The sequence below is a fragment of the Neolamprologus multifasciatus genome, chromosome 23 (genome assembly GCF_963576455.1).
Source record: "Neolamprologus multifasciatus chromosome 23, fNeoMul1.2, whole genome shotgun sequence".
Lineage (NCBI taxonomy): Eukaryota > Metazoa > Chordata > Actinopteri > Cichliformes > Cichlidae > Neolamprologus > Neolamprologus multifasciatus.
In genome coordinates, this window is record NC_140460.1 from 37344757 (window position 1) to 37359025 (window position 14269).

Genomic DNA, 14269 nt, shown 5'->3' on the forward strand with positions numbered 1-14269 from the left:
ACATCCCGTAAATCATTCGCTTTTCCGTCCCCTCTTGTTTTTCAGTCGTTCTCTAGAGTCTTCAGTTTACTTTTCACCTTATTGTGATTTAAAGTAAGAGGATGAAATTTATCCCCAAATCATCCCCAGCGCACGAAAGCACAATAAGAGCTCTCTCTCCTTATTCCTCCACATGGTTGCAGTTGTTTCGTTCCCACCCCGAGGCCCAGTGCGTGGGTCTTAAAATGTTTTTGTTCTTTTTTTTTCTTTCCTCGTTTCCATGCCTCCTCTCTTTTCGTCTCTTCCCCTCTGTTACTCATCACTCGCACCTTTTTTCCACGCTCGCTGTTGTTGGTCCTGACTCCTTCAGATTCCTGCTCCTCCCCCCCCCCCACTGTTGCCACACAACTGACTTGCACACAGATCCTCTACAGTGACATTTTTTTTTAGTGTACGTACTCCCAGAATGAAATATTTATGAGCTCAGGGATGAAATTTTAGAGGGGAAAAAAAATCCAGGTAGGCTCATTTCAGTCTTGGGAGCACTGAAAAATAGAGCTCGCACATGCTCACGCACACACACCTCAAGCTGTCTGTCCTCCCTCCATAATTCGAGTAAACACAGTAGAGCTAGCTTTCAAATGATGATCGCTCTGAACCATTTTTCTCAGTTCGGTCCTATATCATCCCGCCTTTGGAGTAAGCGCATTATCCCAGTGTTTTCACAGCATCCCAGCCTCTGGAATTTTGGCTTCTTTGTTGTTTGTGCTCTTGCATTATTCATGTCATAAGGGAACCCGCCTCCCGTTTGGGGGAGAAAAAAGCAATAACCCTTAACTTAAATGATTAAGTTTTTAAGGTGAAGGCTTGATTTAGCATTAGAGTCCCGCAAGTAGCGATTAGGGCAACTCTCCAGGAAATTAATGCAATCTTTGAAGTGATGGTGCGTCTGTGTGTGTGAGGATGAACCCTGATCTGAGCACTTAACCCCACCCGGCAAAATATTAAATAATGGCTACTTGTCTACCCCATTGTGTTCTTTTGGGGTGTATGTATATCTGCGTGCATGCATCCATCACTCTGTGTGTGTTTGAGTGTGTGTGTGTGTGTGCGCGCGTGTGTGCACTCAGTACTGCCAGGGAAAGATTTACAGAAAAGCTTTCTACATAATTGAAGATTTTTTTTCCTCTTCTCTGACATATTGCTGAGTCAGACTCTTTGGAAGTGAGCAATGTCTTTTTTTACAGGGTGGGTTGGCCCTCACGACCGTGTGTGTGTGTGTGTGTGTTTGGCGACTGCGTGTGCACTGAAAAGCAAGCCCGCAGAAGAATTTGTCTGTGAGCATGTGCATTCGCATACGTGAGCGTGCATCTCGATTATCTATGTCAGCACTGCCCCACCCCCTTCCAGCCGCCTAGGGCCCCCGGTTCTAAGTGTTGGTATCTCATCCCGTGCATGATGATGACTTGCATCATCACCTGCAGCAGCAGACACATTATGTAAGACAACACTCTGCTGCAGAGGGACTGTTCCTGCATTTCAAGGCTCCCTCTCTGCTGTGCAACAAACCCGCGTGCTGCAGCTCTCGCGACACCGTCCTCGCACGCATCAAGGACGGGACTCGGGGCATGGTAGGCAGGTCACATACGTTAACACACATTACCTCCCCCTCGCCTCGCACAAACATACACACCCTGCAAACAGCGCGCAAGTCAGTGCCATTCCCATCGCCCCCCAAACACTCCTGTCACACCCTGGAAAGGTCAGCACATTTACACTGTGACAAGGCTTGACCTTTGAAAGCATAGAGTACTCAGGAGCTGGGCAGAATCTTAATGGACTCGACTGCGCGCTCTCTGCTTGTGTGTGTGTTTAGCCGCGGCGCGCGCTCAGGTAATGTGTAGATGGTTTATTTTAACGCCCGCTCCTGAGACTTAACTAGAGGACCCAAAAGGTCAGAATGGAATAAAAAGGCAAACACACACACACACAAAAAGCAAAAGACGGCGAGAAGAGCGAACACAAGAGGAGGAATAAAGAGGAGACGCTGAACAAGACGTGGTGGCCCATTTGAAAGTCGGATGGGTGGAAGAGAGGTAGGAGGGTAGAGTTGCTTTCCATGCTTTTGCTTCCCAGTGGACCGGCAGCGATAAGAGTCTCATTAGCTAGTTAATAGCTGGCATAAAGGACGTGACATTAACGCTGGGTTAATGTCAGAAGCAGTCGCCAGCTGTGGCCAGCCTTTTCATCTCTGCCATTTCTCCAGCTGTGGCGCCGTTGCGCTCGTTTCCGCGGGAAGTTCTTTTAAGCAGATCAATTGCGTATCACGGTGTGTTTGTTGCCCTCATTGCTTTTTTCGCAGCCTTTAAATGATAATGGTAGCCTCACAGAAGGAGGAACCTTAACAGCAGGAGGCCTCTAGTACTGCCACTAACAGGCGTTAGACATGCTTAATCCATGTCACGCTTTTTCCTTCTTAGATACTCGTGTGTCTGTTCAACCTCCCGTCTCACACACGATCATCAAGCATCGAGTTGTTTAGATGGACTAAATAAGAAAAAGGCAGAGGAAAATTAAATATAATGAGAGTGCACTTAGCCTTTTTTTTAGGAGTCACCGTCTCAAATGTCTGCAATATGTTTGAATCTGTTTGAAGAAAAGAGACAAACAGAAAGAAAAACAAGTTGGCTGACTAAATTTAAATGTGGGAAAGCACCTGCATTTTTTATTTTTTTATTATACATCTGGATCTTTGGCTGACCCAAACTCCTGCGTAAATTCCCACAGCTCACCAGGGTCAGCCCATCTGCTCTTAATAACTACGCTTTTATTTTTTCTTCCTACCACTTCACATTCTAGCTGCAGCCTGCTCAACATGTGTGTGTGTTTGTGCATTTGACGTCTTTTAATGAGCGAACTGCTGGATTATTTATGCCTCTGTGTATTGTTTGTCTTTCTTTTTGATATATGCGAGATTTAGTTGACGTTAATGGAGGACCGAAAATCATGCATTTCACTTTGTGTTTGTTCTCCCTCCTTCCAAGCGCGCATGAGTTATGGAGTGAAGAAGGCACAACAGTTCACACAGACAGCAGAGTGGGTGATGGAGTGTGTGTGTCTGTGTGTGTGTGTGCGCTTTTAGACCCTTCTTGACAGCAAGAGAGTGGTCCCAGAGTGCGATCATCCCATCCGAGGTCGAGGGGAGTTTGTTAGACAGTGCCATCCATCAGCCTTAGCGCCAGCCTGTTTTGTGTGTGCGTATTAACATGTGGACATGTGTGCCTGTTCATTTGTGCGTCTGCATATCCGAGCCAGTATGTATGGTAGACAGATTCTGACGCCTGAGTTCCCAGACACAACATGACAAGGGCTCTCTTGGGTTTTCTGTGCCTTCCTCTGACAGGAGACATGAAGTAGTACAGTGAAGCGGTTTCAGTACCACGTGCGTCAGTTCAGCCACGTACGATTCGTAGGCACGTTCTTTATGTGCTGAGTTATGATAAAATAGCGATAAGGTTATTAACTCAAGCAGCAGCGTTACTGCATTGTCCTGTTAAAGGTGCATGCTAACGGAGACCTTAGCTGTTTTAGCGTAACAAAAATCAACATTCATAAAACAATAAGTCAAATTTTCCTGCTTCATCTGAGTGACTCTTTTTTGTTTGCTTGGATCAAACAAACTTGTTATTTTGTGTTTCTAATGAGCCAAGTTCACTGTTTCTGTTCTTTGTGCTAATAACTGTCGCTAGCTTACTTTGCTATCGCCCATTTTTGAAGCCTTTGAGCAATTTTTTCATCACCCTAGCTACGAAACACACTAAATTTAAAAAAAAAAAAAAGTTACTTACTTTCTTAGTTACTGCGACGACCCAAACTACGTCTTCTTATCCCACTTTCTTGTTGTCTGCTCTTCTGTGCTGTTTTCTAGACTTTTTATAGCAGCTTATATCAAGAACTCGATCGCTAATCAGCAGCCGCTCGACTGCACTGGCAAGACTCTAAAATTTGCGCTGACGGTAAAAAGCATAATGAACACCCACAAACTAAATAAACATAATATAGGCACAAGTAATGTCAACAAACATGCGCACATTAATTGCAGATTGAACTTTGAATTGTGACATTTGAATAAAATATTTGTATAAACCACATGTTGATGCAAAGTTTTATCAAGATTGTTCCGTTCGTCTGGGAGGAGATAGGAATCATACATACATATGCTAATATCATTATATATGATGATGTAAGGCAGGGGTGGGCAGGGGTGGGCCCCGAGGGCCGGTGTCCTGCAGGTTTTAGATCTCACCTTGGGTCAACACACCTGAATTACATGATTAGTTTGTTACCAGGCCTCTGGAGAACTTCAGGACATGTTGAGGAGCTAATTTAGCCATTTAAATCAGCTGTGTTGGTTCAAGGACACATCTAAAACCTGCAGGGACACCGGCCCTCAAGGCCTGGAGTTGCCCACCCCTGATGTAAGGGGTGGTTCTGATAGCTACCCCCTAAAAGATGCTCTTCTTTATTGTGTATTTTACTCTTAAATAAGACCATGATTTGCAAAATGAGCATCACGTTCTAATGAAGAAGATATAAAAGTAGTGACTGAGGGCAAAAACTCCTCTCTGCTGTATTAAATCAAGTGAGAAGAGTGGTCATTTTCCCATAGCCGTCTATATGATCTCACTCCTTTCTGACCCCCTGCTGAGTGTCAAGAAGACTCCACGACCTGAATGGCTTTCACTTTTTACACCCGGAGACTACCTTTATCTTTTGTATAGTCTATGATCTATAGAGGCACAATGGAGAGTTATTATTAAAGACTTCATTTCCGTCTTGTTGTTTTTTGCCTTTGTGAGTTTATCATTTCCTCTTTCCCGTTTGTATTTCCAGGCCCTCCCTAATGTGCAGCTCCCAAAGGACATATCGCCACATAAATAATGTCTTTAACAAACAGCAGTTCATTTTGCTGCCCTCTTTACAGTAATACATTGTCTGAAGTTGGCTTTAAGGGGCCACCTTTGACCCAAGTTTCATTATGTTTGTTCCTGCAGAAACCTCAACCCCAGCAGGCACCACCACACCCACGCTGCCAGCTGACGTCGAAACCACCACGGTCCCTGTCACCACTACAGGTGAGACAGGTGTTTAACATGAAAGAGCCAAAGAAATGCTGGATTAATAGCGTCGTTAGGAAGCTGTAATAAGAAAGATGAAAGGCCTGAGAAAGCGCTGCATGACATTATGTAGATCAGCTGCGAATGCTCCTGTATCTGAAATGACTTTGATTTCTCACGCCTATCTGCCCTTTGGCTCTCGCTCTTACGCTGCCTTTTTCTCCCTGGCTGCTCTCCACCTCTACAGCGGCCACCTCTCCCCCATCAGACGCCGTGTGTGAGTTCGACCACGGCCTGTGTGGGTGGATGCACGACCCCAACGCCCCGCTGCTCTGGTCCCTGCACAGCAACGGTGAGTCTCCTTAACAGAAATGTGAATATTTGGTCCGACTCCCTCAGTGTTTTTCCTCTGCACAGCATGCATTTAATAGATCTGAAGTTATGTCCGGATGGATTTACAGAACAGTGCAGTTAGCAGCTCAGGTTCACTACGGGAACCCCATTTTCTTTTCTTTTTTCCTTTTCTTTTACTGTGGGGTATCAGCTTTTATGTATGCAGCTGCAAGCAGACTTCTATTTGGGTGCCGAAATTGCACAAGCATGCCGTTTATTCCATCAACTTCCTCGGGTCTAGACAAGACTGCATTTTCTATAATTAAATGGAGTCATTCTCCTTCTGAATCTTCATTGAGTCCCCCCTTTTTCAATTTGATTAAAATAATTCCTTAAATTGAAACCAGTCTAATTTGTCAGCGACGCCGTGCGCCAGCCACGCCGCTCTTTCCGAGTGAATGAGAATGAAAATGAACTGAGGGAATCAGAGGGAAAGCAGCCTCCACGGAAAGCGCACACAGCCTCGCATGTGACATGCAGCGGCTCACCTCTGCGTGTCAGAATGAAGTCTCGGCAGGAAGGGGTTAAGACCGAGCGGCTCCAATTAAGTTCAGAGCAGGAGATTCCAAAGACGAGCGGTTATCCCCAGCCGTCCTTTACTACCCCGCAATTACCTCAGGCACGTCCCACATGATGCTGTGTAGACTTCCTATTACTTAGGCATTCCTTGAAGAAATAATTATTCATTTTCCTCTTACGCATACCCACAGATCAAAAGTCCAGCATTTGGCAGGTTGTTAAAAGGTACAGAAGAGGTTTCCTGCTGGGTTTCTTTTTTTTTTTTTTTGCACTATTTATAATTTTCCAGGGTAAGGGATCGTTATCCCAAGATTGTTTTAAAATTCATTGGTCTCCAGCAAGTCTCCATGAAAGATTTAGCATTTCTGCAGCTGGAGAAAATTAAACAAGAGGTCCAGTCTCCCTCCCCCTACACACACACACACACACCCAACCTGCTTCAGTGATGTCACCTCGGTCATGTTCAGGAGGACAGCAGATCTCGTGGCAAAAATGAGGAAATGTTCTTGAAGCGTGACCTCTTCGGGTCATAAAAAATCTATGGAGGGGGGGGCTTCAAAGCGGCTTCTTTCATTAGACAGGCCGTGGTGGCTTTCATGCCTGAAGTATCATTTCCAGCCATTTTGACACGCCGCGCGAGCCTTTGATTTTCCCACGGGGGTCAAAGGTCACGATATCCCAGCCAGCCTGCAGGATCTTTATTTCGCCCCTATCAAATCACTGTTTTAATCCTCTACAGAATTCCCGCACCTCTCCCAGAAACCACAAACTCATCACCTCTTGACCTCACACCTGACACCAGCCATAGTAACAGTAATAACACACAATCCTAGAAATAGCCACCATCTACTCTAATACTAAATTAGACTTCCTCGTTTATCATGCTAGCACCAGGGTGATAAACTGGGCTTTGTAGACTGAATCATTGTTTTCCTCATGCCAGCAGCAGACCTCTGTGAAATAGATTAATAATGCTCTCCTTTTGCTGTGTCCGGCGTGGCAGCCTCGATTATGAGGCGTCTGCTGAACAAGAGGCACAACAATGGAGGGGGGGGGGGGCAACAGACTCCACTTCACTGCGAGGCGATGAGAATGGAGGAAGCTTTGGTGCGCACATTGAAATAAGTCATAAAACGCCTCATGGAGACCTGATTGTATATCCTCTCCAGTTGTATACATATATATATAATATATATATTTCCTACAGTGACACATACACATTCATTCAAAGCTGCAAGGGCCAAGGGACACACTGTCACACGCTGTCTTAGGTGTCACACACAGGCGACTGCGACACATGGCGGGCAGAGGGGAGCTGTCAACTAGGAAGAAGATTTATCCCCCCCAGATACTTCCAGTGTGATCTGCTGGACACACGGAGCAAAAAAAGGCTCACTCACTTAGTCACTCAGCAAACCTGAGTGCGGTGGCAGTGGATGCTACTTGCTACTGCAAACTGGACAGAAATAACCGTATGCTTTCTTACTTGTGGTAGTTTTTCTCTCGCCTATAAAACAGAAAGGCGCTTAATTGCTGGAACACATATACACACAGGCACCAACACACACAGACACACACAGTTGTTCTTGATAAAGCAGGTGATTTAATCTGCAGATTGTTGATATTGGACTCTTTCCCACCGGGCCCACTTAAGAAATTCCTCAGCAGACACCTCACCGAGCCGCTCTCTCACACGTACGCGGGCATGCACAATGCAATCTGTGCTTCTCGTTCGCACAGGCAGTCACTCGTACATGCGGTCTCTCACAATGGAATTCGTGTCGCTTTCCAATTTGCAAACTAAACATCCTCTGGTGTAAACAAGTGGAGGGGGATGCATTTCTGTTGGACTTTTCCGTTGGTTAAGTCATTTACCTGAAAGGGAACGAAGAAAAAAACGCCTCGAGGGTCTTGACTGGAGTTCTGCTAGCACTCGATGTATGAACGATGCTCTCAGTGGACCTATTCTTCTCTGTGTTTATATTTGTCACATCCCTATTGTTTGGTATGACTATTGTGCTGTGGTGATCCCATTCCTGTTAGCAACTGGTGATTAGTGTCTCGGGTTTTTTTTTTTTTTTTGAACAGTCATGTTGGAAATGTCTAACCGTGTGAAAAGCCATTATGCACATGTGTGCATGTCTATATATGTGTCTAAGTCATGATTAATGACGATAATTCTCTCACTGTACACGATTCCTTTGTGTACGCGCTCCGTGTTTGCCGCACAGACTAACTGCAGCAGCATCCATTTACAGTGAATATCAAAAGTCTACACAACCATTCATTTTCTCATTTTTTTATTGCCTCGAGGCCTGAATGAAAATCCATTAAATCAGACTTCTGTTTATTTATTTTTTTCATTTTCATTTGACTGCAGTAACCAGCGAACTCAAGGTTAAAACAAAACCCTGCTCACTTTCGGTAATGTGGAGAGAATGCAGAAGGGCTCAGTTTCACATTTTTGCTGTGAAATTCACCAAAGTCAACAATTTTTATTTTTGTTCCTGATAGTATCAGATTTGGGATAAATGCAACAACACGTCTATTCACAGAACAGGAATGTGCATGTGGCAACTTTTATATCATTCATGTTCTTATCTTTTCTCATATCTCTTTCCCTTCCAGAGCTCAACAGCTATCTGTACATAGACGCAAGCCTAAAGACTGAGCAGCAGCGAGCTCGGCTCTTGAGCCCCGTGTTGACCGCCGACACTGGGCCCCTGTGTCTAGTCTTCTCTTACCAGATATCGGGGGAGGCCCAGGGCCACCTCAGGGTCCTGGTACAGGACGCCCACTTTGAAGAGACGGTCCTGTGGACACTAACAGACGATCAGGGCCCCGTCTGGAAGGAGGGTCGGACCATACTACCTCGATCTCCTAAAAGCGTCCAGGTAGTGGTTAAACTCATAAAATAAATACTTAAAAAGAAGGCAAATGGGAGATGAAAGAATCAAGCTTCTTACCAGTATTATTGAGTTATATACGAATCAGGCTTTGTAATCTTGAGTTAGACATTTTTATTACATGCTACCCAGAAAGGGAAAACATTTCTGTTGTAGTTTTATTAGAGTAGGCTGTTAATATTTTCAATCTTAAATACCCCCAAAGCTACATTATATGCGCTCACCACCACCTAAATGTCAAAATCTATTAACTTGAACTTAATTTAAACTTTCAGGCAGGCTCTTAGCCATTTCATTCAGCCATGTTAAGACTTCAGCTTCAGCTGTTTACCATGATTTTTAGCTTAAGTGTTCAAACATTTATCCACAACTTTTATCTGCTACTCTAGTTACAGTTCCCCATCATGCTTAATCATCATGTTTAGCTAACAGTAACTTTGCTAGCTATTTCAGCTCTATTGCCAGTGTTTTAGCTCAGCGGTCCCCAACCCCCGGGCCTCGGACCGGTACCGGTCCATGAGTCGTTTGGTACCGGGCCGCGAGAGTTGAGGCTCAGGTGTGAAATGTATGGTTTTCAGGGTTTTTATCGGTTTTCAGCGTTATTTTGTTAGCGTTTTTATCATTAACTCGGTTTTTCTGGGTCTTTTCATGTGTGTTATGAATAAATCTTTTTTTTTTTCAGTACCGGTACTAGTTTTATTTTGTTGTAGTTATCCGCGACACCTTAAAGGCCGGTCCGTGAAAATAATGTCGGGCATAAACCGGTCCGTGGCGCAAAAAAGGTTGGGGACCGCTGTTTTAGCTAACAAGTTTTAGCTAAAGTTTTCACAAACCGTTTCAACAGATTAGCCATAACTTAGACAACAATTTCTACTGTACTTAATATTTTTAGCTAGCATACAATTTAAAAAATATTTTTTCGACCATTAGCGATCTCACCCATTTCTTTTGGTGGTAGGTTTTTTTGTACTGCTTAGCTGCTAATTGTTGTTTTACTGTTAAGAGTTTTTCCTAAATCTGCTAAAGTTTACTTACTTGGGTACTGACTTAGCAAACCAGGTTTAGCATGTGGCCCATGTGCTCTAAAGCTATTCCAGAGTTTTAAGTCTGTCTTGAGGACGGTTCAGTTCCCAGTATACCCGGCCTGTTGGCCACATCATGCATTGCTACTATTTTTTATCACACAGCTGCTTCCATTCATGCTCAGCATGGTAGCCGCTGCAGTATTGTTCTCAGCTACAGGTGTACACGCCAGTAGCACAACACTCCATGTATAAAAGGGCCATGACTGTGTGTCTTCCCCTTGCTTCTTGTAGTTCAGCTGCCCATGTGACGCTTCTTCTAAAGCTAAAGTGCGCACTTGTACTTGTAGCAGAGCATATGACAGTATCAGTTTTAAGCTCTGTGTCACTTTAGGCCACATTTGAAATAAAGTACGTTGTAGTGTCCCTCTGGCTGTGGGACTGTTTGGAAGTTGGCTGTGCATTTGTCAGAGACATCACGAGCAGTTAATGTTCTCATAAAAAAGTAAGTGGGAGATGGTTGCAGAGCAGGGGAGGATGATTGCAAGTGTTGAGTGCAACTTTGAAATCGCAGGCACCGTATTAAGTTTTTATCCTATTTCTCCTCCTCCTGCTGCTGTCCCCATTTTCAATGTGCCTCCACCCCCCATCCTGTCATCCGTCTTCCTCTTCCTCTCACTTCTTTTTCCTTCAACTTTTCCCTCCTCCTCTTCCTCTTCATCCTTCCTTTTTTTCGGCTATGGTAGGTTGTGATGGAGGGTTACTTTGTGCACGGCACCAGAGGGCACATCTGGATAGACAACATCCACATCAGCTCGAGCACCCCACTGACGGAGTGTACACGTAAGTCGCACACATGCTTTCTTTCTTTATTTTTGCTTCTTCTTCCCAAAAATCTTTAAAGATAAACACACACACGACACATTATCTCACCCTCCCATCAGTCTACTGCTCCCTACTACCGCCTCGACTTTCAGTCGTAAGGTCCTTGAGCAGTGACGTGAAGTGAGAAACACCAGCACCACCACACACCAATCCTTCACTCGCCCTCCCATCCCAGTTTCAGAGACAGCCTCTCCTCCAAAGAGCCCACCGAACACAGAGATGAAAGCAGGAAGAAGAGGGAGGGACAGCGTTTACTCCTCCACGAAAAAAGAAAGAAAGAAAAGAAACGAAGAATAGGAAAACTAGGCCATAAACGCCCCGTGGGCCCCGGCGATGCTAATCTATGTTTCATTAGATTTCTCTTCTCTTTCTCCCTCTATCTCTCCTGCGCTCACTCCTCTGTCGTATTTGTAAACAGAGATTTTCCCGAGCCATCAAAGGGAATTACTAGACAGGCTGTTTCCCAAGCAAGTTTCTGGGTGCCTCGCACGAGCCGAGCTCCAGTGTAGCCTCCCTAATCTAGCCTGAGCAGGGGCTTCGGAGAGGGTGTTAAACAGATCAGAGACCAAGCCGGCGGTTCGGAGCCAAAAACCTGCCGTCATCACTTCTGACTGACGTCCAGTGTGCTTTGGAGCCGGACCACAGTGGGAACATGGCGGCGGGGGTGGGGTGGCAGAGTGTAACAGAGGGAAAGTGTGTGTGTCTATGTGTATGGCCAGTGTTTTTCTGTGTTTGTGTTGAGTCATTTTTATATGTCTGCGTGTGTCATGCGAGTCCTGGGAGAGTCTACGCAGCACAGCAGCTTGGAAGGCAAAGATGATAGCCCAGCCCCCCTCCTGCTTCCCTGCTGCTGTGTTTCCTCCTTCCTCCCTTCCCTCTCCTCCTTTGCCACTCCCAGAGCATGCTGGGATGTTGCTTATCACCAAACACAGTTGAGTTTTTCACAGTACGTTGGCGTTCCCGCCAAAAGGCGCCAGTTCCCAAGTCGGACCCCCTGCTCCTTTACTCCCATTCTCTCTTTCTCAGCCCCCACCCCCAGTCACACACACACACACACACACCATGTACCACACACTGAGACACACACACACATCATTTCTCTGTGTTTGCATTCCAGGCAATCAAAGTGAAGGTTCTGCTCTGTGCATTCACAGCCCGCTCCAGTTTTACTGGACGCTGCAGATAAACAACTTGAAATGTATAAACTTTGCAAATGCAGACACACACATACGCCCATAGCCTATACACTATACACTCCCGTCTCAAATTCCTGGCAACCACAACTCTGTTTGAAACAGCGTTCTAGCAGAGAATGCCTGTAAATGCCATAATTCATGTGTGTTATCTGAGGAATTAACTTAAAATTTCCTCAGGAGGAGTTTGATAGTCTTGTGACATTTGCGTGACATTTGGCTGACTTTTTCGCTTATATTTAAAGTTATCTAACAGCTGTCTCGCTCTCTCCCCCCCCCCCCTCTCTGCTCCTGTCTCCCGCCCGCCTCTCTATCCTCACAGAACCCTTCGCGGCTTTTCCTCCCGAAAATCCAGGTGAGTCTGATTTTGGTGTGAAGTCACTTCTCCTGTGGTCTTGCTTCCTGCCCGTCGGTATGCACTAGCCTGGGTTTCTTTTTTTGCTTGGTCTGAACCACTAAAAGAAAAACCAATTAGTCTAAATCACTCTTTTACACTGACAGCACAGAAGCCGAGTCCGCCACAGCTTTGTGATTCCAGACTTTTTAAAGCTGATTCGCCACGTCACCGGCAGTCTCAAAATGAGTACTAATGGCAAATATTCACCAAACACCAAATTAATTTTGATCAAATCAAGTTACAGGATAGATCGCTTCAGTAGCTCGTTGTTTTACCTTGTCAGTTTTAGCAGAAACACAGGATTGGTCTCAAAAGGAAAGACTGTACGTGCGAAGGAAGCCGAATCAGGCACGCCATAAGGAGTCATATTTGAAAAGGGCTACATATTCTCTGTTCTAGGCTTCCTGACACAGCCTGAAGGGTTTTAAATAACTGTCTGCCTCATGAAAAATATTTAGAGCATCCTAGGAGACCCTATGAGATTGATGTTAGTGTTTTGGCATCTCATAATGTCTTCCAATAAGATAAGAGCTAGGAGGCTTCAGTGCGAATGTGATGTGTGTGCATTTCTTCGGCTTTTCTACTCCTCTGACTTCACACACGCGCACACATATAGCACACGGTGTCTAACCCTTGACAAACACACACATTAATATCATCACACACACACCAGCGTCCCCAGTGGAAAGCAATCAGATAGAGTGACTGAGCAGCATCGAGCATGGGTGTCTCTGTCTCCTCTCCCTAAGTCAGCTCTGCCTAATGAGTGTGTGCAGTGTGAAGTAGCAGGAGCACGCACCATTTCCCCCTGTAATTATGTGACACGGTCCAAAAATCAGGATGTATTCAGCCCCGCTTCATTTTCCCCTTAGTTCAGTGTGACATCCTACATACAGCTTCTCCACATCAGCTTTGGAAAGAGCATGTGGGCTTCTTCTTCTTTTTTTTTAAGTTTTTCCACTCTGTCTACAAGGGTTTGTTTTAGTAGACTTGGATAGAGGAGTAGAGGCCTCTTGGAAGCCGGTTAGCTAGTTCTTACCAAAAATTTGAGAATTGGGAGGGGGAGGGGGAACTCAATCCAGGAGCAGCAGAAGAGTAGAGGATCTGTGGAGATGGTCTCCGAGGAGACAGCTCTTTGGCTTGAGAAGGAGAGGACTGGCCAGGATGCTGATGCATGACAGACAAAAAGCACACAAAAAAGGAAAATGAAAAACCAAGAACAGAGAACAGGATAAATTATGTACTCAAAACAAAATCTGACAACTCGAGCCAGCTAAATAACAAATTCCGGTCCAATATGAGCTCAGAGAGTGAGAGAGAGAGTGCGAGCTCTGGAACGCTGGATACCCGTGTGATGTTCCCGCTGATCCTTGCATGGTTCTGAGATGATATCAAGGAGCTGTTTGTGACTTCCTGTGCCAGTGTGAAACAGGAAGAGGAAGCTCCTTAAGTCAATGTGTGTGAGTGCTTTTATGACTAATTATTTTGGCTTTCGTTTCACACCAAGAAATCTCACTGGAGCTTTGTTTAAAAAAAATAAAGAAAGAAATAAAAGAAATAAATCGCTTGCATTGCACTTGATTGGATCCAACTATTGGAGCGATTTCAAACCAAATCTCTTGACGATCTTGGTGTGAAAACTTGTCCTCCAATTGCAACCCAAGCTACGTGACAGAGATGGATGCATTTCTTTCTTTCTTTTCTGGCCTTGGAGATGTCTTTCTTTCTTTCCTTTTGCAACTGGCATGCTTGTGCATGCTCACACGAGGTGCACGCCTGCTGCTCGAACAGGGATAGAATCAGACGAATTCAGTGTTAAAAAGTGAAAAACAAGTGCCACTCCTCTCTTTTCCCGCTG

General features: G+C 45.1%; 1 protein-coding gene and 1 long non-coding RNA gene across 4 annotated transcripts in view; one reads left to right on the top strand and one right to left on the bottom strand.

The window, feature by feature from the left end:
- The window catches only part of LOC146492111 (uncharacterized), a 379576-nt gene that overhangs the window by 155768 nt on the left and 209539 nt on the right, over positions 1–14269 (bottom strand). The gene's annotated exons all lie outside the window — the stretch shown is intronic.
- The window catches only part of nrp2a (neuropilin 2a), an 85965-nt gene that overhangs the window by 55132 nt on the left and 16564 nt on the right, over positions 1–14269 (top strand). For all 3 annotated transcript variants that reach the window (XM_085150683.1, XM_085150682.1, XM_085150684.1), the window contains 5 exons: positions 5034–5114; positions 5344–5448; positions 8637–8902; positions 10683–10779; positions 12337–12369. In XM_085150683.1, coding sequence (XP_085006809.1) covers positions 5034–5114; positions 5344–5448; positions 8637–8902; positions 10683–10779; positions 12337–12369 — 582 coding nt within the window. The remainder of the gene's footprint in view (positions 1–5033; positions 5115–5343; positions 5449–8636; positions 8903–10682; positions 10780–12336; positions 12370–14269) is intronic.